The sequence below is a fragment of the Notolabrus celidotus genome, chromosome 12, assembly GCF_009762535.1.
Source record: "Notolabrus celidotus isolate fNotCel1 chromosome 12, fNotCel1.pri, whole genome shotgun sequence".
Classification (NCBI taxonomy): domain Eukaryota; kingdom Metazoa; phylum Chordata; class Actinopteri; order Labriformes; family Labridae; genus Notolabrus; species Notolabrus celidotus.
In genome coordinates this window covers 20,242,902-20,269,817 of record NC_048283.1, presented here as the reverse complement: position 1 = coordinate 20,269,817, position 26,916 = coordinate 20,242,902, and the positions used below count along the sequence as shown (strand labels likewise).

Genomic DNA, 26,916 nt, shown 5'->3' with positions numbered 1-26,916 from the left:
GGCAGTAAGCAGCTTTAGGAATGCTACCTCAAAATCAATATGCATATAAATATGTATATATTCCAGGATGATATTTTCCTACCCAGTATATTCCTACCCAAATCTTTCATGCCCCAGTATTCCCTTCAGCCAACACATTACAGTAGGCCCAATATGTAAATTTAACTAAGAAGACACTTCTTGGCCGTGGCCTGTTATAACAAATGTGCACAAATATTAGCACAGATAATGGCCTTGTTAACCTTGCTGTATTGTCAGGCACACCCTTTTGTTTGTGTTCTATTGGTTTAAAAATAGTTGAGAGTTGACTTAGCAATACAACTCCAAATCATTTGTGTTGGAAATATAACATAGACATGGAAACAGATGACATTTTCTCGGACTTTATTGTTTTATTTCATTACATTTCAAGTCCAGAATGCATAAAATGAAAACAGTTCAGCTGTGATACCAGAACCTTTTATGTCAAAAAATAAAGAAACTTGTGTCAATGAATTTTCTGCTAAGGAGACCCAACTTGTTTGGCTGTATTTGTACAATGAAGAACCAAGGTGTTATAGAAAGATTAGGAAGTTGTATGCCATGAATGAGTTTCAAATAGTTGAAGTTTGCATTTCCTCAAAGTGTGACTGCCATTGCCCATTAGCCTCTTACAACCACAAGTAAATAAGGCTGAGCATAAAAGCTCACAAACATAAAGATAAACCTGGTCTATTCATCAAGTCTTCATAGACAAATATGTATTTTAATTATTAAACAAATATTATGGGACGAAACATATGCCTCAGTTCAAATGATAATGTTTTACATTCATTATTACACATTTAAAAGAGCCTGGTATTTACATATTGAAGCTGCAACCGTTTTACATTTTTATTGATCAAACATTTAACATCAGGAGAGAAGCCATCACCTACTAACATCAACAAGACAATGTAAATGTAACAAATGTAATCTAAGTAACATTTGCAGGGACATGTTCAGGGGCAGTCTGTAATGAAAACCTTCACATAAAAAACCCTCCAAATCCAGGATGTTGACAAATGCACTGTCCAAATCAATCCAACATGCCATTTTAATTGATTTACTTGGATCGCCTGCTCAGTTTGATAGTTTTTTAAGAGTGTTCAGTGTTCCTCCTCAGCAGTGGAGTCTTTGCACTCAGTGAATTTGAACTTTGTCACGCCTTTCCCCTCCAAAGGTGTAGTGGCGTCAGACTTGCGGGAAATCCGAGAGAGTTGCGACGACAGTGAGCGAGAGGACATAAATGTCAGATGGTCCTCTGCCAGTGCACTTTCAAACACCAAACATATGGACTTTTTGAGCTTGCTCTGAAATTCATCACACATGAAAACATAGAGAATGGGGTTCAGGCAGCTGTTCAGATAGGCCAGACACACTGACAGAGTTCCTCCAATCTGTACCACAATAGCTAGACTTGAGTTACCACTATAATGTATAAACTGAATGACATGGAACGGCAACCAGCAGATGAAAAATGCAAGAACAACGGAGAAAATAATTTTGCGAGATCTCCCTTTCCTGATCCTCTGCAAGCGCCCTGCACGAACAGCGATGGCCACATAGGAGACAAATATTACCAGGAATGGGATGAGGAAGCCTATCACAAAGCGAAAAACCATGAGAATATAACCTATTGAAGGTGATGCTGTATTACTGCAGTAAGTCTTTCCGGTATAATCCTGCACATCACGGAATGTGGCATAAGGGATGCTGCAGACCCCAGACATAACCCAGATGACGACACTTATGATCTGAGCCTTGCGGACGGTGCGTTGGTTTTGTGCCCACACCACCACCCAGATTGACAGGCAACGATCCAGACTTATGGCTGTCAGAAGAAAGATGCTGGCAAACATGTTGACAACAGTGACAAAATTGTTGAGCTTGCACATTAATCGCCCAAATTGCCATTGCATGTTCTGAGACACACTGATGGTGAAGAAAATCAGGAAGACCGTGAAGAGGAAGTCAGCAAGGGCCAAGTTGAGAAACCAAACTGAGTTGACCGTCCTCTTCATCCTAAAGCCGGTTACATAGATCACCAGGCTGTTGCCCAGAATCCCGAGCACAAATATCACACAGTAGATGATCAGGGAGGCTAGGCTTTCAATTCTGAGAGTCTCATTCAGCAGAGTTTGTTGATCCACACTGGAATTGTTAGCTAATGAACAAAAAGGAAGTTTTGAATAAACATTAGTAGCTTAAACATACAGCTATATGGACAAAGAAAACTAGAAATTACATAAGTTTTGCAAAACATAAAAAAGGTGATCTTATTACACTGGAAAAAATGCCCCTCCAGTGAAAATTTGCTTGTTAAGATTTCTTAAAATAAGAAGTAATATTTAGAAAACTGTGATGCTTAGTGTATCAGAATAAGACAGGAATGATAGCAATTTGTATTTTTTCACTCAAAAAAGATTTTTGCACTAATACATTTCATGTCAACTTCTTCATTTGAGATTCACCTTAATTTGAGTTGTATTATAGCGGCACTTCTCTAGGTTTAAGACCATCTTGTACTTGAAATAAGATTCCAAAGTTTAATTTGAGCATTTTGAGATATAATGTCTTCTCATAGTGAGCTGGATAAACTAATATTCAGTCATGTTGTTCTTTAGGATAAGCCAGCTATGCTCAAAAGTAGGTGTTTCATTGTGTGCATGTAGTTTGAGGATGTATATTTTTATCTGATTTAGAAGAAACCGTGCCTGAAAACTGAAACCCACCCTTAACAAAACCTACTTTTCTTTCTTTTATCAATGGAGCTGTTTTCTGATAGATTCTCCAATAAAATGCATTTACTTAAAAATTAAAAAGTGTGTGTCTTAAATCAAGATTATCCATCTTCTTCAAATAAAATCTCAGCTTGAAAAATGTATGAAATGTTAAATAAACCTTGTTTCTTCTAAATTAGAACTCAAAACAAGATCATTTCAAGATTGTTTGACTTAACAAGATATTTAAGATGCATTGTCTTAAAACAAGTCCCTCTATCTTGCTCAAATGTTACTTGTTAAGTTAATATATCTTAAATCAAGTGGGATAAGACATTTTGTCTGAAAATGACACAATTTCACTTGGTTTCACCTGTTGCGGATTACTTTTATAGTATTATCTTAGTTTGTGATCAAAGGTTGTACTGTACTAGGCTTAGTCACAAAATTCTTACTATGGAGCTGCAAGTTCCCATTTCCAAACATGCACGTCTCTTACTGATAAAAAAAAAAACCAATCAACTAAATGTAATGTCTATGCCTCAGTTTAATAGTTTACCACCTTTCTTTGAATGCAACATAAAAGAGATACAATATATTGTAGGTGTCTTACCAGTCCCCATGTTTCTGGTGCAATGAGTCTTAGTTCATCTGTCTCTATCTGGCCCTGCCTTCACTCACTGTATCACTGCATCAGTCTGATAACTCCTGCTCAGGTCAAGAAGCTGCCAATGAGAAACTACTTCTGCTGTGACTATGCATTAAGGCGTTAACGTGCACAGTGAGTGAGCAGAAAAAATGCAGAAACACTTCAGAATAAAGCACTATCAACAGTTCTACATGATCCTCAACAGTTAAGGACAGATATTTGTGTGTGTGCGTGTCTTATGCTTTGCATTTTTATTAATGCGACAAGTAGTTTTTGAAAACCTCTGTTGTTACCTTTATAATATTAATCATTTTCCTAAAATGCCTGTCTAAACATTGCATATAACTCTTTTGGTTCCTTGCCACTCAGTCACACATTCTTCTGCACACACACTTCTATACACATAGACAATCCAGTCTTTTTTTGGCTGATATGAATGCAAGACATGACAACCAACATTGGTGTTTTTAAGAGTTACTTTTTATGCATCACCCTCTTGAATGCACCAAAGTACAGTGAGCAGTTGCTTTAAAACAAAGTCAGCATCTTTGTGCATGCGTCACACAATGATCACATTGAGGAACAGCATTGTGAACTGTAGGAAAACATGCACTTGTAGGTTGCAGGTTTTGTGTGTTTGCACATTAGTTGTAAGCAACAGTCTGGTCAATCCAGCTGCGCAGGTAGGACACACGTGCGTACACGGCAGGGGTGCGCACGTTGCAGTTAGAGGTGCCCCAGGACACAATACCCACGAGGGACCACACTCCACCGTTCTCACAGACCAGAGGGCCACCAGAGTCACCCTAAAACAAGAGAAATATAAGTGTGTGATTGACTTTAAAGAGCGTGTAAGGGCTCTTGGAAAAAAAAAAACCTAACTAAAAGCTTCCACACAGGATGTGGGCCAACCAGCGATTTTAAACTCAATAACAGGAAACCAGATATGCAACGTGCTTAATATTGTGTAAGAGAACTTCCAAATAAAGGCGTTTTATGGAACCCTCCACACACAGTTTACATATTCTCATAAATATTAAATTATTGTTAAACATTCACTTCTAACATTTCATCAATTTAACAGCTGTATATTCACAAATAACTGTTATTTTAAATGTATACATTCAAGTTATTAGTGCATCACCAGCAATTGATTAATGACTTGCAACTAATGGATGTTTTGAAGAATGTCTAACAAATCTGTCTTACAGGCTTTCAAAGTCTTTACCTGACAGGAAGACACTCCAGAAGCACCAGCACAGATCATGGCATCTGTGATTCTATTGTAACCCCAGTAGTCCTTGCACTGAGCAGGGCTAAGCAGAGGCAAGGCAGTCTGCTGGAGGTAGCGGGGGCTTGCTGAGAATGGAGAATAAATACACGTTTTATATCATAATTCATCACTTTACAGAGGTATGATGGATATTAAAATCATCACTTTATATTTATATTTTGCAGAAACAAAAGTTAGTGTGAATACTGCACTCTCTCATTTACAGGTTTGGCCAGTTCTGCCCCATCCGGTGGTCACACATGTGGTTCCAGAGGGGATGCTGGTGCTGGAGGAGGCCAGGCACACAGGTGAGATACGGGATGTCATCTGTGCGGGGGATGACAGCTTCAGGAGGGTGATGTCGTTGTTGAAGTTCTGGCTGTTGTAGTAGGGGTGAGTGATAGCCTGGATGGAGAGGTGAGGGAAATTCAGTCATTAAATTAGAGTGACTTAAAAAAAAAAAAAAGTTACAGAGAAGAAGGAGTTGCTATTACCTTGGAGATTGACTTGACCTGAATTTGCTCACTGTTGTACTGACGGTCATGCTCTCCCAGGATAACACGATGGCTTCTTGGACTGAGGTGAATACCAACAGACAGGACTGATTGCAGTGTAAATGTTTAGATTGATCATGTTTGTGTGGGACGCATCAAAAACACGACTCACGACACACGGCAATGAGCAGCAGTGACAACCCAGTACTGGCTGATCAGGGATCCTCCACAGAAGTGGAATCCACTACCATCCTGCCAGTGAGACAGTGAATATGTACAGTGTGTTATTATTATTATTTATGTTATATTTTTCATCTAAATTAAACACAGTCTTTAAGATTGTAGCAAAGTTAACGTGAAAGGTGGAGTACTTAGATTACCTGAAGTGACACCTGCCAGGGCCAGGACCCAGAAACAGCATTCTGCCCATTTACAATCTTGTTGTATCCGCTCACTTGGGGCCTGATAGCAGGTGATCCACAGCCTGCATACAAATCATACTATAAAAAAAATGTCGCTTGTCCCAAGATATGACATAAATATCAGGAAGTGTCCTTCATATTTATGTTTAAATTGTACTGATATGAAAACATCTAAATATTCAGAATGGTACCCACAGCTGAGCCATGAATACATTTACAATTAACACATTACCAGCTGGTAAACCACTTGTCACTCACCCAATGTGGAGGCCACAAGAGCCAAGCAACTGACAAGCAAAAACATGGTCACGTCTCAGCTGTGTTTCTCTTCCCTGGGTCTTAGCTGTTTGGGGTGCTGGCTTTTATATGTCTGTGATGCACTCAACCCTGAATTCCACGTGTAGCATTCCATATTGCAGGTGCTCACAAACTCGCACACACACACCACATTTTTTTTTAGGTCTGGGAACAGAAAATCTGTTGATAAGCGCCTGAGATGACCTACAGTATTGCTGGAAAATTCATCCACTGAACTCATGTTTGTCCTGTTCTATTGCTCAAGGGTCAGGGCTTTTAGCAACCAAACTGTTAGGAATCTAGTTCTTTTTTAAGAACAGCAGCACATTCTCATGTGGGTCATTCTACACACCCAATTCTAAAAGAGTTAGGTTACAGTGTGAAATGTTGATAAAAACAGATTGCAAAACATTTAAGCCCTATATATCATTGAAATACTCCTAAATCAACATATCAAACATCCATGACCACATGAGCTTTTGTCCTGTAAAGCTGAGTTGGGGGCAGCAGGCTGATACTAACACTAGAGGCAGGCTTAGGCCCAGCAGCAGACCCAGGACCAATCTGAGGAGCTCTGGGTTCAGTTTAAATGTTTCTTCTTCTATTGCAGCTTCAGACATAGGTTAGAGAAAGTAAGCAGATCAAATGTTGAAACTATTTTTATATATATATGTACACTACCGTTCAAAAGTTTGGGGTCACTTAGAAATTTCCTTATTTTTGAAAGAAAAGCACTGTTTTTTTCAATAAAGATAACATGAAATTAATCAGAAATACACTCTATACATTGTTAATGTGGTAAATGACCATTCTAGCTGCAAACGTCTGGTTTTTAATGGAATATCTACATAGGTGTATAGAGGCCCATTTCCAGCCACCATGACTCCAGTGTTCTAATGGTACATTGTGTTTGCTAATCGAGTTAGAAAGCTAATGGATGATTAGAAACATCTTGAAAACCCTTGTGCAGTTACGTTAGCACAGCTGAAAACGGTTATGCTGGTTAGAGAAGCTATAAAACTGGCCTTTCTTTGAGCTAGTTGAGCATCTGGAGCATCACATTTGTGGGTTCGATTATACTCTCAAAGTGGCCAGAAAAAGAGAACTTTCATATGAAACTCAACAGTCTATTCTTGTTCTTAGAAATGAAGGCTATTCCACGCGAGAAATTGCCAAGAAACTGAACATTTCCTACAACGTTGTGTACTACTCCCTTCAGAGAACAGCACAAACAGGCTCTAACCAGAGTAGAAAGAGAAGTGGGAGGCCCCGGTGCACAACTGAACAAGAAGACAAGTACAGTAAGGTCTCTAGTTTGAGAAATAGATGCCTCACAGATCCTGAACTGGCAGCTTCATTAAATAGTACCCGCAAAACGCCAGTGTCAACTTCTACAGTGAAGAGAGACTGGCCAATAAAAGAAAAAGATTAATATGGGCAAAATAACACAGACACTGGACAGAGGAAGATTGGAAAACGTGTTATGGACAGACAAATCAAAGTTTGAGGTGTTTGGATCACACAGAAGAACATTTGTGAGACGCAGGACAAGTGAAAAGATGCTGGAAGAGTGCCTGATGCCATCTGGCAAGCATGGTAGAGGTAATGTGATGGTCTGGGGCTGCTTTGGTGCAGGTAAAGTGGGAGATTTGTAAAAGATAAAAGGGATTTTGAATAATGAAGGCTATCACTCAATTTTGCAACGCCATGCCATACCCTGTGGACAGCGCTTGATTGGAGCCAATTTCCTCCTACAACAGGACAATGACCCAAAGAACTATTTAGGGAAGAAGCAGGCAGCTGGTATTCTGTCTGTAATGGAGTGGACAGCGCAGTCACCAGATCTCAACCCCATTGAGCTGTTGTGGGAGCATCTTGACCGTATGGTGCGCAAGAAGTGCCCATCAAGCCAATCCAACTTGTGGGAGGTGCTTCAGAAAGCGTGGGGTGAAATTTCTTCAGATTCCCTCAACAAATAAACAGCTAGAATGCCAAAGGTCTGCAATGCTGTAATTGCTGCAAAGGGAGCATTTTTTAATGAAAGCAAAGTTTGAAGGACAAAATTATTATTTCAATTAAAAATCATTATTTCTAACATTCTCAATGTCTTGACTATATTTTCTATTCATTTTGTAACTCATTTGATAAATAAAAGTGTGAGTTTTCATGGAAAACACAAAATTGTCTGGGTGACCCCAAACTTTTGAACGGTAGTGGATATTAAAATATGCTCAGCTTTAATTTGATGGCACAACACATTTCAAAAAAGCTGGGACAGGGACGAAAAACGTTAAAACAGTGTGAAATACTTAAGAAAGAAACACCTGGAGGAACATCTCATAACTAATGAGGTTAATTAGCAACAGTTTAGTAACATAACAGGGAATTAAAAGTGTATTCAAAAGAGGCTGAGTCACAGTAGTCAAGGTGTGAAGGGGTTCACCACTCTGTGAGAGGTTGCGTGTGAAAATAGCTCAATACTGCAATCAACTGCAAATCATTTACATTTCATCATCTACATTTCATAATGTCATTATTGTTCAGAGAATCAGCATAAATGTTTGAACAAAAGGGAGAAGGCCAAAACCAGCACTGGAAGGTTGGATTTTAGGGCCCTCAGGGAGCGCTGTAATAAAAACAGACATGACTCTTTAATGGAAGTCCTTGAATGGGCTCAAAATCACACCCAAAAACCATTGTCTGTGAACAGACAATGGCTGTTTGTCACTGCATCCACAAATGTAACTTCAAACTGACCCATGCAAACAGGAAACCACATACAAACATGAATGCCAGGGACTTGTGTGGGGTACTTCCAGCACATCAAGCTGCATTTTGCTATTGCTAGCAAGATTGTTTGGTTCACTTCAAAATGAGCACAAACTATCAAGTAGACTTTGAGAAGTACAGTGCTATCTATTTCATAATGTAATCTTCATAATCTTGCAAAGTTTCCTGTGTGAGAACAGGAAAGTAGATTTGATCAAAACTTCTGAGGTATGTCCACAGAAACCAGCTTTATCAACAAGTTTCTAATTCAGCTGTTGATGCATAAAATGATTCGCGTTATGATAAATATGCAGTTCACTTCAAGAACGAGAATCCCACTCTTGAGCTTTATTGAAATTAAGACAAGATGTACACTTTTATTGTGTCTAAATGTGTCTCTATATTGTGTTAGATTTAGTTTCTTGCAACTATCAATTATTCAAATCTTAAAACTAAGGTAATCAATTAAAAAACTGCATGTTTCTAACATTTGTTAAGAGTTTGTTCCATTAATCCATCTAGATGGAGTAAATATTGGCAGCTTACTTGTCCAAGTGTGGAAACGTATTATGCATGAGAGGAATCATTCACAAATTAACACCATTGAGCTAGTCAGAGGAAGAATGATAATTAAAGGTGACATATCACGCTTTTTTCATCAATATATATTGGTCTAAGAGGTCCCCAAAACATGTCTTTAAAGTTTATGCTCAAAAAAACACTTTGAAATCAGATTTTGGTCTGCCTGAAAAACCCTCTTCTTCAGTCCTCCTCAGAACACTCTGTTTTCTCTCTGACCACGCCCCCTCAGGAAGTGTGTGTGGCCTCGGCTGTCCAGCACGTTGATCTAATGTTTACATGTTGGCTGAATCTAAACGGCTGCTCAGAGATCACGTTACTTCAACCCTCTGAATCTGATCCAGAATCTGATCCTGAGGGAGAGGCGCCTGTAGCAGGACCTTTCTGAACCATTGGTCACAGATTTAGTGTTTCTTGTTGTTTTATTTATCAGTATGTCGACGTGTGTCTTGGTACACAGCTACGAACATGTAGCTATGTGGCTATGCTAACTAGCGCTAGCACTTATCCATGATAAATAAAAATCATCCACTAGATCTTCAAATCTGCAGACGTGGGGAGTAAAACCGACCTCTGCCAGAAAGGCAGCAGGACCTTTCTGAAGGATTGGTCACAGATTCTGTGTTTCTTGTTGTTTTATTTGTCAGTATGTAGACGTGTGTCTTGGTACACAGCTACAGCTATGAAGATGTAGCTATGTGGCTATGCTAATTAGCGCTAGCACTTATCCATGACAAATAAAAATCATCCACTAGATCTTCAAATCTGCAGACGTGGGGAGTAAAACCGACCTCTACCAGAAAGGCAGCAGGACCTTTTCTGAAGGATTGGTCACAGATTCTGTGTTTCTTGTTGTTTTATTTGTCAGTATGTCGACGTGTGTCTTGGTACACAGCTACAGCTACGACATGTAGCTATGTAGCTATGCTAACTAGCGCTAGCACTTATCCATAGTAAATAAAAATCATCCACTAGATCTTCAAATCTGCAGACGTGGGAAGTAAAACCGACCTTTGTGTTTATTAAGACAGCCTACAACTAGCATGCCTCCCTCCTAAGCTCCTTGTTAGCACACATGTGTGCAGGTAATGAAAAACGGGGGGGGGGATTCAGTATTATTTTATACAGTCTATGGGCTGAACAAGCTCCGAGCTCTGACTCCGTGACAGACCGGATATTGTTGTTACGTAACAAAAACACGGAAGTCTGAAACGGCTCGTTTCACACACATTTACAGAAAGGTGGAGAAATCAAAACAGGGGCAGAATGGAGTTTTCTCATTCTCGGGGGGTTTGTAGACATGCCAGGGACACATATTTCAGGTAGAGAACCATTAAAAAGTCCATTTTGCATGATGTCACCTTTAAAGCCACAAGCGGCGATGAACGGGCCCTCGCACACCTGCAGCCACCGCCTATGTGAGCCACTGCCACATGTAAACCACTGCCTGATATAAGCCACCACATGATGTAAAAGCAAGATCTGAGAGTTTATACCGCCTGTGTCCCTTGGGTGGTGCAAATGTTCCAAGTTTTTTGCAGATTGCAAAGAAAACTTCCAAACTTGACAGTCTGCCCCGCCCACAATTTTAGTCTGAACTGAGTGCCTCTAATAATTTTGGATCGTCAATGTGTCTACTATAGAATGTGCCTTGTTTTGACTGAATCAGAGAAAAACCCTAGGACGAGTTCTCAAAAGTATGCACCCTTATTAGGGCCCGAGCACTGACACGCAGTGGCGGTGAAGGCAAAAATGTGCTCACTAGTACCCCCTAAAGTTTTCAAAACCCCCTCCCCATAGAGGTTATTTTGATCTACATGCTTGAAAATTAATACGCATATTCATGGCATCAGGACGCACAAAAAAGCCTCTCACATCCATATCCGAAACTCAGCAGGAAGAGCGCCACCTAGCTTTGAAAATTTAAAATGGCGTCCAAATAAAGGTGCATACTTTTGAGATCTGGTCCTTTAATCGTCAATGTGTCTACTATAGAATGTGCATAGTTTTGACTGAATCAGAGAAAAACCCTAGGAGGAGTTCGCAAAAGTATGCACCCTTATTTACCCCACTTTAGGGGGCGCTAGTGTGCTCTGGCCCTAATGAAGAGGCAGTGCACATTACTGATTTTGCAGTGAGTGCCTTTTTTTTCAAGGTTTGTATTTTCCAAGTTTCCAAGTTGTGTTTCTGCTTGTCTCAGCCAAGACACTCTTGAAAGGAGTGTTAATCTCACTAAACTTTCCTATCCCAGCTGGCTTTGGGCGGAAGGCTGGGTACACCCTGAACAGGTCGCCAACCTATCACAGGGCTAACACAGAGAGACAGACAACCATTCACACCAACACTCACACCTACGGGCAATTTAGAGTGATCAGTCAACTTGGTAAGCATGTTTTTGGACTGTGGGAGGAAGCCGGAGTACCCGGAGAGAACCCACGCATGCACGAAGAGAACATGCAAACTCCACACAGAAAAGCACCTGCCCGGCCAGGGATTCGAACCAGGAATCTTCTTGAACTGAGGTCAAATAAATAAAAAAAGTTAGCTTCTTGCCTTTTTTCAAAGGATGATGAGCCCTCTTTAAATATTCTAATAGAAACATGGTAGCAAGAACACAAACTGAAATAGAATGAACATTTCATGTGATAGTCTTTTGAATGTGTGCTCTGGTTCAGTTAATAACATGAGTGAAAGATGGGATCTGAGATGATTAATTTAAGGTTTATTCATCAGGTACAGATACAGTTGACTTAGGCCAATTTTAAACAGCTGTTCGATGTGAGTATGACAGTGTTTATAGTAGATATCGATTTGAAACACCTGTCCTTATAGAGGGAATAAAGATGCTGTGGACAGAACATTTAGTCGACCTCCGCAATAGTTAGGCCAGAGGAGGATCCGCCTCCAGCTCCACCAGGAAAGCCACCAGGCATTCCTCCTGGCATTCCTCCAGGCATCCCCCTGGCATGCCCTCTGGCATGCCTCCCTGGTAAAGCTTGGAGATGATTGGGTTGCAGATCTTCTCTAGCTCCTTCAGCTGGTGATCATACTCGTCCTTCTCTGGCGTCTGGTTAACAAAAGGAACAGCACGGTCATCATTTTGACAGGGGAGTATAGAAATAATAGCACATTATTAACACTATGAGAACATACAGCAGGCTTCCAATCTGCTTTTACAGCATGAGTCTGAGAGAAATCTGTTTTCTATCAAGAATAATGGTTTAGGCAATGGAGTTTTACCTGATTCCTGTCCAGCCAGGAAATGACTTTGTCACACTTGTCTACAATGGCCTTTTTGTCCTCAGGGCACATCTTGTCTTGGAGCTTCTCTTCCTCCACAGTGCTCTTCATGTTGAAGGCCAGAGGCTCGAGGGAGTTCTTGGCTGTAACCTTTTCTCTCATGACCTCATCCTCGGCCTTGAACTGCTCTGCTTCACGCACCATGTTCTCAATCTCCTCCTTGCTCAGTCGACCTCAGGGGAATGAAACATATAGCTCAATACGTCCAGTGAAATATTCACCCAAATGGTCTCTCTGTTTATGTACAATAGTCCTTTGGTTTTTAGGATACATTGACATTGTATAATGACTATCTACCTTTTATTGAGTTCTGTCAACAGATACCTACACAGACAGTCAGATTACATTGTGTAGTGGATTATAGCTCTCTAGTCCTCATTATTACATCATGAGTGGCTTGTGAGGTTGTTATTAATCAGCAGCTTATGGGAAAGAAAGTGCTGGTCTCAACATCCTGGGGTGGAAAAATATTTGACAGGTTTCTCTACTGGCTTTTAAATACTATTTTTTATATAAGTATAATTATTTGATATTGTAATATACCTTTGTCATTGGTGATGGTGTTCTTGTTCTCCTTTCCAGTGCTTTTGTCCACTGCAGACACATTGAGAATGCCGTTGGCATCAATGTCAAAGGTCACTTCAATCTGAGGAACCCCTCTGGGAGCAGGTGGAATACCAGTCAGCTCAAACTTGCCAAGAATATTGTTATCCTTGGTCATGGCTTTTTCACCTTCATAAACCTGTAAACAATTATGCCAATCAGTTTCTGATGCACAAGTGAATTCATCCATCTGATTTGAATAAATCAGCTACATTTTATCTGGAACTTTACTCACAGGTTGCTCTACCTGAATGAGCACACCAGGCTGGTTGTCTGAGTAAGTAGTAAAAGTCTGGGTTTGCTTGGTTGGGATAGTGGTGTTCCTTTTGATAAGGACAGTCATTACTCCTCCAGCAGTCTCGATTCCCAGGGAGAGGGGCGCGACATCCAGCAGGAGCAGGTCCTGTACGTTCTCAGACTTATCACCAGCCAAGATGGCTGCTTGCACAGCTGCAGAGAGATTCAGTTGGTGAAATGAATGCAATGACATATTTTCATATACCAATTACTTCTGAAGAGGAGCTTTTATACAATAATAGTTGTAGGACTAAAATATGCATACACCTTAATGCAATAAAAAATATTACCTGCACCGTAGGCCACAGCCTCATGGTTGATACTCTTGTTAAGATCACGGCCATTGAACAAGTCTTGCAGCAACTTTTGAATCTTTGGGATACATGTGGAGCCACCAACCAGAACAATATCATGGATCTGAGCCTTATCCATCTTAGCATCCCTCAGGGCCTTCTCCACAGGCTCAGGAGGGCCACAGAACAGGTCTGCATTCAGCTCTTCAAATCGAGCCCTTGTGATGGAAGTGTAGAAATCTGTTCCCTCATAGAGTGAGTCGATCTCAATGCTGGCCTGAGTGCTGCTGGAGAGGGTGCGCTTGGCTCACAGTCTGTGCGCAGACGATGCACAGCTCACTTGTTGCTGTTGATTTCCAATTGAACTTGCGCTTGAACTCTGAAATGAAATGGTTGACCATGTGATTGTCAAAGTCTTCCCCACCCAAGTGAGTGTCCCCAGCTGTCGACTTGACCTCAAAGATGCCATCTTCAATGGTCAGGATTGACACATCAAAAGTACCACCTCTAAGGTCAAAGATTAGGACATTGCGTTCAGCACCAACCTAAAGGAAAGTGTTAGAATTACTAATGAAAACACACCTTCTATTTTAATTTATAGATATGGTTTATCATATGGCTTCTTTCATTCTATTGACAGACACCTTTTTGTCCAGGCCATAAACGATGGCTGCGGCCGTGGGCTCAGCACATTAAGCCCTGAAATGGCTCCAGCATCTTTGGTAGCTTGACGCTGGGAGTCATTGAGGTAAGCAGGAACTGTGACAACAGCATTATTCACAGGCTGTAAAGAGAGCGAGACACGGGGTCATTAAAAATAATTTCTGTGTTTAAACAACTTTTAAATTCTGTCTAGACATTGCAAAATGTAGTAAGGGGCCACAAGGCACAGTCAAAGAAATACTTGCATCAACTCTGAGTTGTTAGATTTGAGATACGATTTTGAGAAGCGTAGCAGGCTTGAAAACTGTTCACCACTTTATGTTTTGCATAAAAGCAAACTACATTTTTTGCTACTTTAAAAGCATATTGTTATACACGTAGTGGCATCTACCTTGCCAAGATAAGCCTCGGAGATCTCTTTCATCTTGGTGAGGACCATTGAGGAAATGTCTTCAGGATAGAAGGTCTTCATCTCTCAGGTCAATCATTTACGACCTGAAAGGGCCAATGCTTTTCATGTCTGACTGCACCACAGCGTCGTCGAACTTTCAACCAATCAGACGCTTAGCATCTAAAAAAGATGTGTGAGAAAAAAGGATTGTTTAAACTATGTGTTCTCAGGGTATATACAGATAAATAAAGAGTGTTGAGTCATAATCTGTAAAAAGATTGAAACTACAATCTGGGAGTTTCAGTTCTTACCAAATACAGTATTGGCTGGGTTCATGGCAACCTGGTTCTTTGCAGCATCCCCAATCAGTCTCTCAGTGTCGGAGAAGGCCACATAGCTGGGCGTGGCCCTGTTTCCTTGGTCATTGGATGATTCAAAGTCAGTTAGGCTTGCCCACCAAAGTGACAGAAAACTCAAACTTTGGGGGTGTCATAATTAGCAAATGTTATAATTAACTACTGAAGAAAAGCCTCTTACTGCATGCAACTGTGCACTAACAACACCAGCAAGCTGACACAGTGAATAGCACTATTTTGAAGCAGATAAACATTTAATGTCAATTAACATCATACAGAGCTGCTTTGATTAAAGTTAATGACCTTTTAAATGATCCTTTTTCTTCTGTTTGTCACACAGGGGAAGTACAGACTATGTTCCTTTAAGTCTAGAGCTGCTTCAATCATAGGATATTGAATTATGGCTTGTTATCCAGTTGTGTAACACAGAGCAGAAAATGCTGACAAAGCTCTGTTGCTTCACTGCTTGTCATACACACACATTTAAAACTTTCCATGTGCAGATCCAGCAAAACATCTTATCATAACAGGACAGTGGTGTTGATAGAAGAGTTCTATATTTGAATCTGTCTGTACTGAGCAATAACACATTCATGAGTCTTTTAAGAGACAAGACCACCCAACTGAAAGTGTTGTACTATTCATTATAATCATTATATTTGATGACATTCACTGAACTTATTCTTATTTTATGAGGATCCTGCTTCAGTTTATCATGGCATTTTTTGACACTAACCATGCAAGCCTCCTTTATATGGAAGTACCTCTCACATTTGGTGGTTAGGCTTTAAAAGCAGCAAGCAAGAAAGATTATGTGAAGTCAGGCTGCATGCAATGCCTCTTATAGAGGGGGGGTTACCTTGTGCCGTCAGATGTTCGAGACTTGAGAGTTTACTGATTAGTGGTGCTTTAGCCATGCACACACCACTCCTCTCCAGCACTCCTTTCTCTTCCCTGGCAGGCGGACTAAGAGGGCGACTGTCACTACTCCCATAAGTATATAGAGCACTGCAGGGGGAGCCCAACAGGGTGTCAGGTGACTCCAACAAGGAAAGTTCTAGGCCCATGTTTCTCTCCAATGGGTGGGTTTCCTTTAGAGCTTGCTATTAACTCTGTAGCCCTCTGCTAGGGAAGCAGAAGGAACAAACAAAATTTCAAATCATGAAGGCTTTGATTTGGCATCTGAGCAAAAAATTCTCCAGAACAGGGACAATTTTGTTCTCAGGGCTACAACACTAAACAGCACAGTGTTACAGATTAGCTTATTCAAAAATAATTAATCTGCTCTGACTTGCCTTTAATTTCAGTAATCATATAAAACATAGGCAGTAAGTGTCAAAAGTTGGTTTAAAAAATAGCATTAAATGTCTAACTCACTTAAGCAATACATGTACGCACATATACATGAGTTCTGTGACTAGCTCAGGACGGAGAGCAGTTCATTCACACTGATACTCACTTTGTAGTTTGTTTTCTGTATGAATGAATACATTTACCTTTTGAGGTGATAAATAATTGTACTCGGACGCAGTTATGCACTTTTATGTATTTTTAAAGTGGCTGTTCTCAAGGGAAACTTTTTAATTTTGCAGCTTCAAATGTTAGACTCAGTGTTATCTGTATTTACCCCAGTTGATCTTACCTGCAGGCAGGGGTTTGTCAGATATTTGACCAACCTTGATTTCATTGTCTAAGGAATATAAAAAATAAAAACATAGATATTACTTTCACCACATAGTCAACAGTCTTCATGAGTTTTATTGAGGTACAATCTTCAGAACAACTATTGTAAATATTTCCTTCTCTATGTAAGACACAGTTGTGCATTAAGTTTTCCTTCCCCTTGGTACATGGTCCCTCTGCCAAAGCCCAAGAACCGGACATCTATTCGTGTTTCCTATCTGACACACAGGCCATATGGCATAATATACAACTGCATTTCATCACACACACCACCTGTTGTGAAACCAGATCTGTGTTCACATACTTCCATGGAGTATTAGTCTTTTTTAACAGAACTTAAACTCAGCATAACTTGTAAAAAAAAGTGCTGACTCTGACCTGCTCAGATTTCAAGCTTTGCATTCAAATTCATAGAGTTCAGCAAAGCAACCAAAATGTTTCACAGTTGGTGTTTGTCAGCTTTCATACAATAAATACTGTACATTTGAAATGACCAGCAGAAACTGATCACACCTCCGGTCAGCAACAATCACTACATTAGAGTGTTTCCCTCAGAAATAAAAACTAAGATAAAAAATATTCCACTAAAATGACAAATTGGGATTGTTTGACCCCTGTTGGAAGTTACAGTATCATAACAGTCTTTGACCTCAGCTATTTAAATAGTAGCTATCACTTTAAAACAAGTAAACTCCGCAGCTGACAAAGAAAGTCCTCTTCTTTGCTCTTGTGTGCTCTGCAGTGCCCATTCATATAGTCCCAAGCACAGCGCTTGCAGTAGTTGTACAGATGGTGCTCTGCTTTCTTCAGTGTGCTGTTCAGGTCCAATGTTCCCTGAAGGCTGCACAAAAAAATCAAAGCTTTACTGAGACATTCATACAGACTGACCGACACAGGATCCCTTTGTTTGTAATGACTGTCATGCTTTAGCATACAGACACACCTGCTTGTAAACTGGATGAGTTGTACATCATCTCTGCACCGCAGCAGGGCGTCTCTGTTCTCTAATAGGATGGCTGCACAGATGAAGAGCTCAAAAGTGAAGTCCGTGTTGATAGTCTGGAGCTTTGACTCTGAATTCTCCTCTGTGAAAATTACAACATCAAAATGTAATACTTCGTAGATTTTACGTGTTTCTACATAACGTTAAGTCTACTAACTTGCATTCTGGCTTTCACCTGTGCTGTACTTTCGTGCCAGCCTCTCCTGATAACGGGCTCGGTCTACTTGTTGGGAGATAAGCTCCAGGTGGTCACAACTCAGGATCTCGAACAAGCGCAAAGCGTCACTGTGCTCAAACTCCCTTTGGAAACCCAGCAACAGCCACCTTAGAGGAGACGCAACACACGCATACAGACTCAAATAAAATGTACATCTGGAATAAAAACACAGAGACCAAAAAATGGGCACAGAGCATAAATATACAGAAAGTTATGACCAGCAGAAGTACCTGTGGCAGAAGGTGAAGCTCTCCATACTGTCTGTGACTAAATGAGCATAAAGCTGAGGATCCAGTTCCTTTAACAGCGCTGCTTCCAGCTCTGAAAGACAGTAAATTCAATTATGTAAATGAATGATACTACTGTAATAAGCTTTCATTCTGGATGAATTATACTCGGAAGTTATTAATGTCCAGGATCGGTCTATGTTTTCTTGTTTATGTATTCTTTAATTGCTTGGTTTTGGCCCAGTGTTTTTGTATTTTTCTATTACATAAGTGTTGACATATTTTCCCCAATTTTCCCAAAGCTTGATTTTGAAATATTAAAAACTTTGACTTTTGTTTTTACATCTCACGGTTGTGAATAAACTTATCAGCCGAATCCACCATTTAAAAGAAGCCTCAAAATTCAACGTACTGTATGATGTTATTGTCAATCTACTGGATTGCATGTACAAAGCATTCAGTACCTTTGCTTTACCAGCAGAGGTCTCAATTTTTCTTCATACAGTACATTTATGTGCATATTCAACTTCCCAGCATTTACGTCTCCCCATTAAGTAGCATCCACATGAAGTTTCATTTCTATTTGCTGATCTCACCTATTTTCCTGTGAAGTCCATCAGCCCTAAAGTCCTTGGAAAACTTCTCCATGTAGCAGGAGAAACTCCAGAAAGTGTCGACCTCTGAATCAAGAACCTCCAGAAAGCGGCTGCACAGGTCGTTCATTCCTTGAGCATAACTGACCTCTGGATCAATATTCAAGATAAGTAATGCACAAACAAACACATTTAGTGTCCCTCCCATCACAGACAGCCCCTGATGCTGGCTGATCAAGCCCCATCAATGAATCACAATAGTCTCACTGTTGTTTGTTAACAGTACCTGGGTGAAAAGCAGCGTAAGTGATGAGGATATCTCTCAACACCAGCAGATTAGCCAAACCTTCCCCCCTGCACACACATAATGAAGCAGAGTAATTAGAAAACTACAGGAGCTGATTTTATGGACTCTTTAAAGGAGGGCATCCTAGAACTTAAAACACACCTCAACAGTTTTGGGAACAATCAACAAAACATATGATGTAGTAGTGGTGGCTCCCTGGTATTAAAATGGCATGTTACAACGAAATTGAGTGTTGTTTTCTATGCATTTGAATTCATGTATAAACCCTATGTTAGTTAAAAAATAACACTTTCAGCTGTGGTATTTGAGACATTATGTTTAGTTCACCAGCTTTTAGTTTTCGATTTCTAAGTAATGTTTCAGTATTAGTTGTTTCAGTAACGATATGCTTGTATTTTGAAGTATGTCAGAGAGGTATTGAAGCCCTTATCAGCAGATATAATCTAAGATAAATGTACGTCCAAATCAAGCTGGGTCTGGTCATCAGTTTTAAGGTAAATACAAAACACAAACTCTAAATTTATGCTTTTTGTTTGAGCAACCCAGCTCACTTGGCTTAGTCTTGAAATTCCCAATACTGAGAGCCAGTGAATGCTTACAATTTAATTTTAGAATCTTCAAAAACAGACTTTATCTTTGACTTGAAGGTAGCTTTAAGCAATAACATGGCATGGGTTTTTACTTATTGTAAACATGAAGGCTTGATGTGGCCTGAAGAGTTGATTCAGGGTTAAATCGAGTAAGTAAACTGACTTTCTTTAGTCTTTGCTCTTGTTTCTCCCTCTGGGTCAAATGCAATGAATGATCCCGTTTAGCTGCTTTAGAGTAAATGTCTAGTTTTTACTGCCAAAAACTACATGAGGATAAACAATCAAATACCACACACTATCTGATAATTCACACATGTTGACTGACTCATGTCTGACGTGTAAGCCCACAACAATGGCTTCCAGTCACTCACTGATAATAGCTCAGGTCTCTGTTGGTTCTCGGCACATCCTTGTCAATGATTCGTATGGCTTCCCGCAGCTCCTCCTGGTCAAATGTGACACGCTCAAACAGTATCTAGTGTCAACAAGGAAATGAAAAGACAAACATATTTCACTAATATGGTTTTTGGTTTCACTTCTATGGTGGTAAGGAGAGTTAGATGCATTTTTACTTATATCTTGTTTTTGCACAAGAAATGTTACCAACACTGCCTTGGATGTGAGTAGTTTATGGATGAGCATGGTTCTGTTAAGATGGCATGTCAAGTTTCACTTGTCTGAGTTTAGCAACTGTTTTTAAGAGCACATAGTCCCCTGACAGAAGTGCTTAACACTTGGTACAAATAGGTCAAATGTGAATATATGCAAATAACAAAGTAACAAAACTAGATCCTGCTGTAATTTCCCTAAACACACTGCACACCTTATCCTTCAACAGAAAATCCATTCACTTTTACCAAACACAGCCAAAAGTGATGGAATTTACAGAAATGTGTAAACAAACAGGAGTTTATAAAATAGAAAACACAAAACTGAAATACAACCCCAATTCCAAAAAAAGTTGTGACAGTTGTGTAAAATGTTAATAAAACCAAATTTGATGGTTTGCAAATGATTTAAACTCTCCATTTAATTGAACATGAAACAAGAAAACACATCACAGGTTGAAACTGAAAAATGTCATTTTTTAATGAAACATATATGCTAATTAAAGTTTGATACCAGCAACACATTTCAAAACAGTTGGGACAGGGGCATGTTTAACAAAGTGTTGCATCATCTCTATTTTTAACAACATTCTGTAAACATTTAGGAACCGAGGACACCAGTTTCTGGAGTTTGGAAATGTAAAAGTTGTCCCATTCTTGACTGATATAGGATTTCAGCTGCTCAATAGTTTGGTGTCTCCTTTGTCGTCACTTTTATTTCATGATGAGCCAAATATTTTCAATGGGTGACAAGTCAGGACTGCAGGCAGGCTAGTGTAGCACATGGACTCTACTACTACAGAGCCATGCTGTTGTAATATGTGCAGAATGTGGTTTGTCATCTTCTTACTGAAATTTGCAGGATCTTCACTGAAGAAGGCATTGTATAGTTAGCAGCATGATATGTTGCTCCAAAACCTGTTCATATTGTTCTGCATTAAAAGTGTAAGCTACCCATGCCACAGGCACTTATGCATCCCTGTACCATCATGGATGTTGGCTTTTGAACTGTGCGCTGATAACAAGCAGAGGGCCTTGTTCCTTTTGTACAGAAATTTCTCCAGATTCTCTGAATCTTTTGATGACATCATGTACTGTGAATGATGAGCTCCCTTTACAATTTTACACTGGAGAACATTATTCTTAAATTGTGAACTATTTGACCATGCAGTCTCTCACAGAGTGGGGAACCTCTTCCCATTGTTTCTTCTAAAAGATTCAGCCTCTCTAGAATTCCCTTTTAATACCTAGTCCTGTTGCTAACCTGTTGATAATTAAACTCATTATTTGGGAGATGTTCCTCCATGTGATTTTTTAACACTATACAACTTTTTCAGTGTTTCTTGTACTGGACCCATTGTTTTACAATATGTCAATGGAATCTATTTTTAAGTGAACATATATTTTTCATAAAAGTATCACTTTTCAGTTTGCACTATTTTCAGTTCACTCAAGAGTTTAAATGATCTTCAAACCATCATCTGTTTTAAAAACATTTAATTCAGTGTCCAAACTTTTTTGGATCTGGGGTTGTATACAGATTGAAAGTAGAACAACAAATATTAAATTTCTCTAACCTGTGCCTGAAGCTCCAAGAAAGCCAGTCTTTCCCAGACCTCCTCAGATTGGTCCTGGGTCTGTTGTTGGGCCCGAGCCTGCCTCTGCTCAAAATATCTGACTGCTGCCACCAACTCCGCTTTAAAGGACAAAAGCTTGTGTGGTTATGGACGTTTTAAAAGGGAGTACGTAAGACAGTACAAAAGAGAAAGAGGAATATTTTGAATGTTTGGGCTTTTACCATCGGTGCCGTTGAGATGAATCTGCACAGCTGAAGGAAGGAACTGCTGCCACTTTCTTTTCATGACGCTGTAACGAACAACCAGCTGCTCCTGCTGCAGAGAGCGCTCCAACGCTGTTGAGCTGCATGGGTACATCCCAAACAGGAAACGCCACACAAGGCCACGCTCAGAGGGGGACACACCACCTATACATGATCATTTCTTTCAATCAGGACTTTTCAATAATTACAAACACTGCATGTTAAAAACTTGGGCAGTCTGGCAGCAAATTTAGTATTCAGCAATTTTAGGCAAGTGAACACAACATAATAATTCAAACAGAAGGATAAACACAAAACCACAGTAATGAGACGAAAAAGAAAAGAAGAGATGTTTTAAAACATGTACCGCTGCTCTTAATAATCTCATCCTAACTGCTCCTCCGTGGTTCTCTCAGCTTGTTTTTTAATGATCAACCCGATAACTCCTTAACATATGTTTTAAAAGTCCCTGCTTTCCATTAGTGTTGAATGTTTTTCATGGCAACACATGTTGATAGATCCTTAATAAATTCATAATGAATAAAAAAAAACATGAATACATGGTTAGTCATATTTTTCCATAGCTTTTGATGATCTCTGAATCGATACAAACGCTTTGTTAACAGATAACAGTCAATGAATCTGCCGCCCCAATGTTTTCAGACGAATATGTTATCTCGGCTATCATAGTTCAGTCAAAGCTATCTCTACAGGAACCACACAAACTCTGACTATGTCACAGAAAGTAAAAAAACACAGCTTTGCAGCTGAGAAGAATATCCTAGGGAAACAAAGCTTGGACAAAATTTGGTGACCTTTACTCTGCTTCCCCAGGGATTTGACACAAGGATTTGAGATGTCTTGTGTAATGATTTGCTCTGCAGGCTCTTTAATAACGGTCCGATGTTTGTGAGACAGAATGGAGGAGGTAAAAGGGCATCAGAAATGCAAGTGATTTTCTACATCACTGCTCATGGATGAATGTATGGAATGTAGGGAGATGTTTTACCCCAGAGAAACTTCCTATGTAGATCTTTATTGCTTAAACTTTATAAGTTTTAAGCTTGATGAAGGAAAAACAATCGTAATGGTAAGTTAGTACAAGGCCCAGTTGTGAGATCTTGTGAGGACTGTGTTTACAGACTAAGTCAGCATTAAACATTAAGTCAGAGGTGATCTCATTTCTTAGCACACTTCACTGAATATTTATTTTCTCTGACTATTGAATCTCATGTGACTTTATTCAGCTTCTTAGGAATCTTACCAGCTCTCTAAATAGTATCTGTTGTTTTATCTTGGAAGTCACACTGGAGTTCTTTGCCTGAGGGGGTCAGCTATGAAACGAAATGTTTGAGAGAATGGTTTGACTGCAGGTCACGTCCTGCAGCAGAGCATCACTTGACTCACTTTTTGTCACCAGGTCACACTTCCAGGCACATAGACACGCTTGATCATTGAGTTACTTATTTGTTAATTATTCACTGAAAAAAGAGTAATGCATGTACAGGCATGGTTTTATCTTTTAAGACACTTGAGCCACATGTAAAGTTTAAAAATAAAAGTTTAACTCTTTAATCAAAAATGATAAAACTCCTAAATGCAGAAACAAAATAAAAACATGAGTTTAATTTCAAAGACAGATAACTCACTTTAAAAAAATACTCCAAATGTTGAAAAAAAAACATGTTCTTTCTAATAGTAGCTTTAGGTATTATCAATCAGCTGAAGTTGGATGGCTTTGACTAAGTAAAAATGACATTACTAATTAGAGCTATCTTAAAAAATGTAACTTTATTAAAACATATATATTGAAAATAAATATGTTTTTTGAAAATGTATAAAAACGGGGTTGTCTGTTTTGCAAATGAACTCTTCAGTCTTCTTAAACAAATAAGAATAAATAGAAAAGGCCAATCTTCAAATATTTTTGTTCAAAACAATTAAAGGCCTCATAATGAAAGTTTTCAGTGTGTAGAAACATAGGACCTCTGTGTCATACCATACTGCATTAACACTGAAATGCCAACCTTTCAAACGCGAATTTCACTGGATTACATTTCTAAATGGGAATTATGGGATTATTTAAGATCTCTGAATTGCCTGTTGTGACCTCAGAAACATGGGTTTGTACAGCCTTACAATAAAAGTGAACAATACACAGATGCATGTTAAGAGTTTCACAATGATGTTATGCAAAGGCAAGCTTTAATACTTCCATATTTGGGAAAATCACCTGAACTTGTAAACAAAGTCATTAGCTTCAGGTCACTACCCCTAATGCCTCTCAACCGATCACTAATACATTATCTGTTATTGAAAGAAAGACAGATGTACCGTTTTTGAAAATATGAAGCCTTAGCCTCGACTCGTCCACCCTCCCCTCGGCGTCCATGACTCCAGGTAAGGTGAGTCGTACGTCGGACAGAACAGGAGAGATCACCGCTGCTACTTGTCTCCGGAGACGGACATGTGACTGCTGAATGTCCGCTGAGCACGTCCTAACTCCTGCTGTCTGCAGTGTGCTCCAATTTCTAGGTTCTTCCATCTGAGCCCACAGTGTACGCGATCACACCTCCCACAGTTGAAGTAGAGCTGCACCCACAGAGCCTCAACAGGCAACAACAAACTGTCATCCTCCTGCAGACTACTGCTCCCTAAACAACGCGTCGCTTCCCATCTCCACCGTGCGCGCTGGAGCGCAAACCAGCCAGGGTCGATTTCTTCCAACACAGTCAAATCGTTCAGGAGCAAAAACTATGTTACAGAAGTTTCAGGGAAGCATTTCTGGCCCTGTTGACTCTCACTCGGCCATCTGGGAGTCATATGACTGCACCCTCAGATCCGAGTATGGCCCACATTCCAGGTGGAGTCTGGATTTCAGTGTTAAAGTTCCCCAATGGATTTGAGAGAATGTCTCGCTCCACCTAGTGGTTTAATTTGACGCACACAAAATTGCAATTCAGTCTTTAACCTGATGAGGGGGCTTTATTGAGCTACTTTTGCATGCCACTGTGGTTTTATAATTGGTCACTTTAAACATATTTGGTTTATTTTTGCCTGTAGACATTGGGCTCCAAATCAAATATTTAAAAAACAAAGGTATGATAGTGGGCTGCACGGTGGTGCAGTGGGTAGCACTGGTGCCTCACAGCTAGAAGGTTCTTGGTTTGAATCCCCGGCTGGGCAGGTGCCTTTCTGTGTGGAGTTTGCATGTTCTCCCCGTGCATGCGTGGGTTCTCACCGGGTTCTCCGGCTTCCTCCCTCAGTCCAAAAACATGCTCACCAGGTTAATTGGTCACTCTAAATTGCCCGTAGGTGTGAGTGTGTGCGTGAATGGTTGTCTGTCTCTCTATGTTAGCCCTGTGATGGGTTGGCGACCTGTCCAGGGTGTACCCTGCCTTCCGCCCAAAGTCAGCTGGGATAGGCTCCAGCCCCCCGTGACCCCTAATGGGATAAGCGGTCAAGATAATGGATGGATGGAAGGTATGATAGTATGATTTTTTCAAAATCTGCTTTACGAAGTACTTCACAATGCACCAAAAGAACAAGTACAAAATCAACCTTTTAAAGGGATCATCCAGTTAGTGCATTACCATTAGGCCACCATTAAAAGAAAACATACAAATAAGAAATAAAACAAGACTCTGTGCACAACCCTTCGGATCAAATAAAATCAAGAAAGGCTCTTTCATAAAAGTAGGTTTTAATCAATCAATCAATCGATCAATCAGTCTTTATTTGTATCGTGTGAAATCACAACAAACGTTATCTCAAGATGCTTTTACAAACATAGCAGGTCTAGACCACACTCTATTTTATATTATGAACAGAGACCCAACACCAAGACAGGATAAGACTCAGTCTTACCCCATCTTAATCCACCATGAGCATTGTACCTTGCAGTATTTAGCTAGTTAAAGCTGCTGTGAGGAACTTTTAGCTTGTATCGATTTTGGCGCCCCCTTGTGGACAAAGTGATACCTCTTATCTCTTGTCCTGTCCATGCAAAATAAGTGTCTTCAGACAATAACCTCATCCTGTTGTCTTTTAAGGTTTAAATTTATCGCACAATGTGATTATTTGCAATGAAAACAGCCAAAAAAGGGTGTTTCTAAAGCGAGATGTCAATCATCTGTTCTGACACCTACCCCCTCAGAGCAGTGTCAGGCATTAAAAATGACAACAGAGAAGGTATCAATGTTGTTGTAGATGGTCTTGTTTGCATTTGAGGGTCATAAAGAGGCATCAGTGTCAGTTTCAGTCTGTTTCTCAGCCAGTTAAAAGCTCCTCACAGGGCCTTTAAGAAACGACTTTAATGAGAGTACAGAATCAGCCAACCTAATTTCCTTGGGCAGATCATTCCACAATATTGGTGGTGATTTATTTACAACTATATTCAAATGGATAAATTAATTTGCTAAAATGACAATAGCATATATAAAAACCTGGGTTTGATGTATAAATACTTTCTTATAACCATTACTCTTTCTTTTTAAAACAGGAAGCAGTCTTTTACAAGGGAGGAATCTGGATATTATGCTAATTTTAGCAGAGCATCATCAAACAACGCCAAAAGTTTTGCTATTATAATCAAATGATAATATGGACATTATTTTCCACCACCTGAAACAAGGTTTTAAGAGTTGTTTTTGGATTTAGATAGTTAAGTTGAGTGTGAGTCAGAGGAAGACTGAAGCCTTGATGATAAACCTTTACAACTTTGCCGACATGATGACACATCT

At 39.8% G+C, this 26,916-nt stretch overlaps 3 protein-coding genes and 1 pseudogene across 3 annotated transcripts; all 4 read right to left on the bottom strand.

Moving 5' to 3' along the window:
• Positions 1–367: 367 nt before the first annotated feature.
• On the bottom strand, positions 368–3,534 carry LOC117822722 (chemokine-like receptor 1). Its single transcript, XM_034697600.1, has 2 exons — positions 3,355–3,534; positions 368–2,185 (listed from the first exon to the last, which is right to left on the bottom strand). Exons 1-2 carry the CDS (start codon positions 3,362–3,364, stop codon positions 1,128–1,130), a joined length of 1,068 nt encoding a protein of 355 aa, XP_034553491.1. The 5' UTR covers positions 3,365–3,534; the 3' UTR covers positions 368–1,127.
• Positions 3,535–3,848: 314 nt separating this feature from the next.
• Positions 3,849–5,930, bottom strand: LOC117822727 (chymotrypsin-like protease CTRL-1). The gene is made up of 7 exons (XM_034697612.1): positions 5,838–5,930; positions 5,538–5,641; positions 5,330–5,409; positions 5,158–5,239; positions 4,888–5,068; positions 4,619–4,749; positions 3,849–4,196 (listed from the first exon to the last, which is right to left on the bottom strand). Exons 1-7 carry the CDS (start codon positions 5,881–5,883, stop codon positions 4,035–4,037), a joined length of 786 nt encoding a protein of 261 aa, XP_034553503.1. The 5' UTR covers positions 5,884–5,930; the 3' UTR covers positions 3,849–4,034.
• A 5,996-nt stretch (positions 5,931–11,926) lies between these two features.
• LOC117822710 lies at positions 11,927–16,173 on the bottom strand (annotated as a pseudogene).
• A 692-nt stretch (positions 16,174–16,865) lies between these two features.
• On the bottom strand, positions 16,866–25,156 carry LOC117822717 (TBC1 domain family member 15-like). Its single transcript, XM_034697593.1, has 10 exons — positions 24,509–25,156; positions 22,154–22,339; positions 21,933–22,051; positions 20,119–20,222; positions 19,137–19,204; positions 18,854–19,000; positions 18,261–18,351; positions 17,989–18,137; positions 17,754–17,895; positions 16,866–17,651 (listed from the first exon to the last, which is right to left on the bottom strand). The coding sequence occupies exons 1-10, from the start codon at positions 24,717–24,719 to the stop codon at positions 17,483–17,485; spliced, it is 1,386 nt and encodes a 461-aa protein (XP_034553484.1). The 5' UTR covers positions 24,720–25,156; the 3' UTR covers positions 16,866–17,482.
• Positions 25,157–26,916: the final 1,760 nt, after the last annotated feature.

Excerpts from the sequence above, each read along its gene's own strand:
- LOC117822727 (XM_034697612.1), bottom strand. The coding sequence starts at position 5,883 with ATGTTTTTGCTTGTCAGTTGCTTGGCTCTTGTGGCCTCCACATTGG. Across the intron at positions 5,069-5,157 it reads AGGTCAAGTCAATCTCCAAG|GCTATCACTCACCCCTACTA; the intron begins GTAATAGCAACT and ends CTCTCCATCCAG. Across the intron at positions 4,197-4,618 it reads CTGGAGTGTCTTCCTGTCAG|GGTGACTCTGGTGGCCCTCT; the intron begins GTAAAGACTTTG and ends CTCTTGTTTTAG.
- LOC117822717 (XM_034697593.1), bottom strand. The coding sequence starts at position 24,719 with ATGGAAGAACCTAGAAATTGGAGCACACTGCAGACAGCAGGAGTTAGG. Across the intron at positions 19,205-20,118 it reads AGAGACCTGAGCTATTATCA|GGGGGAAGGTTTGGCTAATC; the intron begins GTGAGTGACTGG and ends ATGTGTGTGCAG. Across the intron at positions 17,652-17,753 it reads CTCATCCAGTTTACAAGCAG|CCTTCAGGGAACATTGGACC; the intron begins GTGTGTCTGTAT and ends TTTTTTGTGCAG.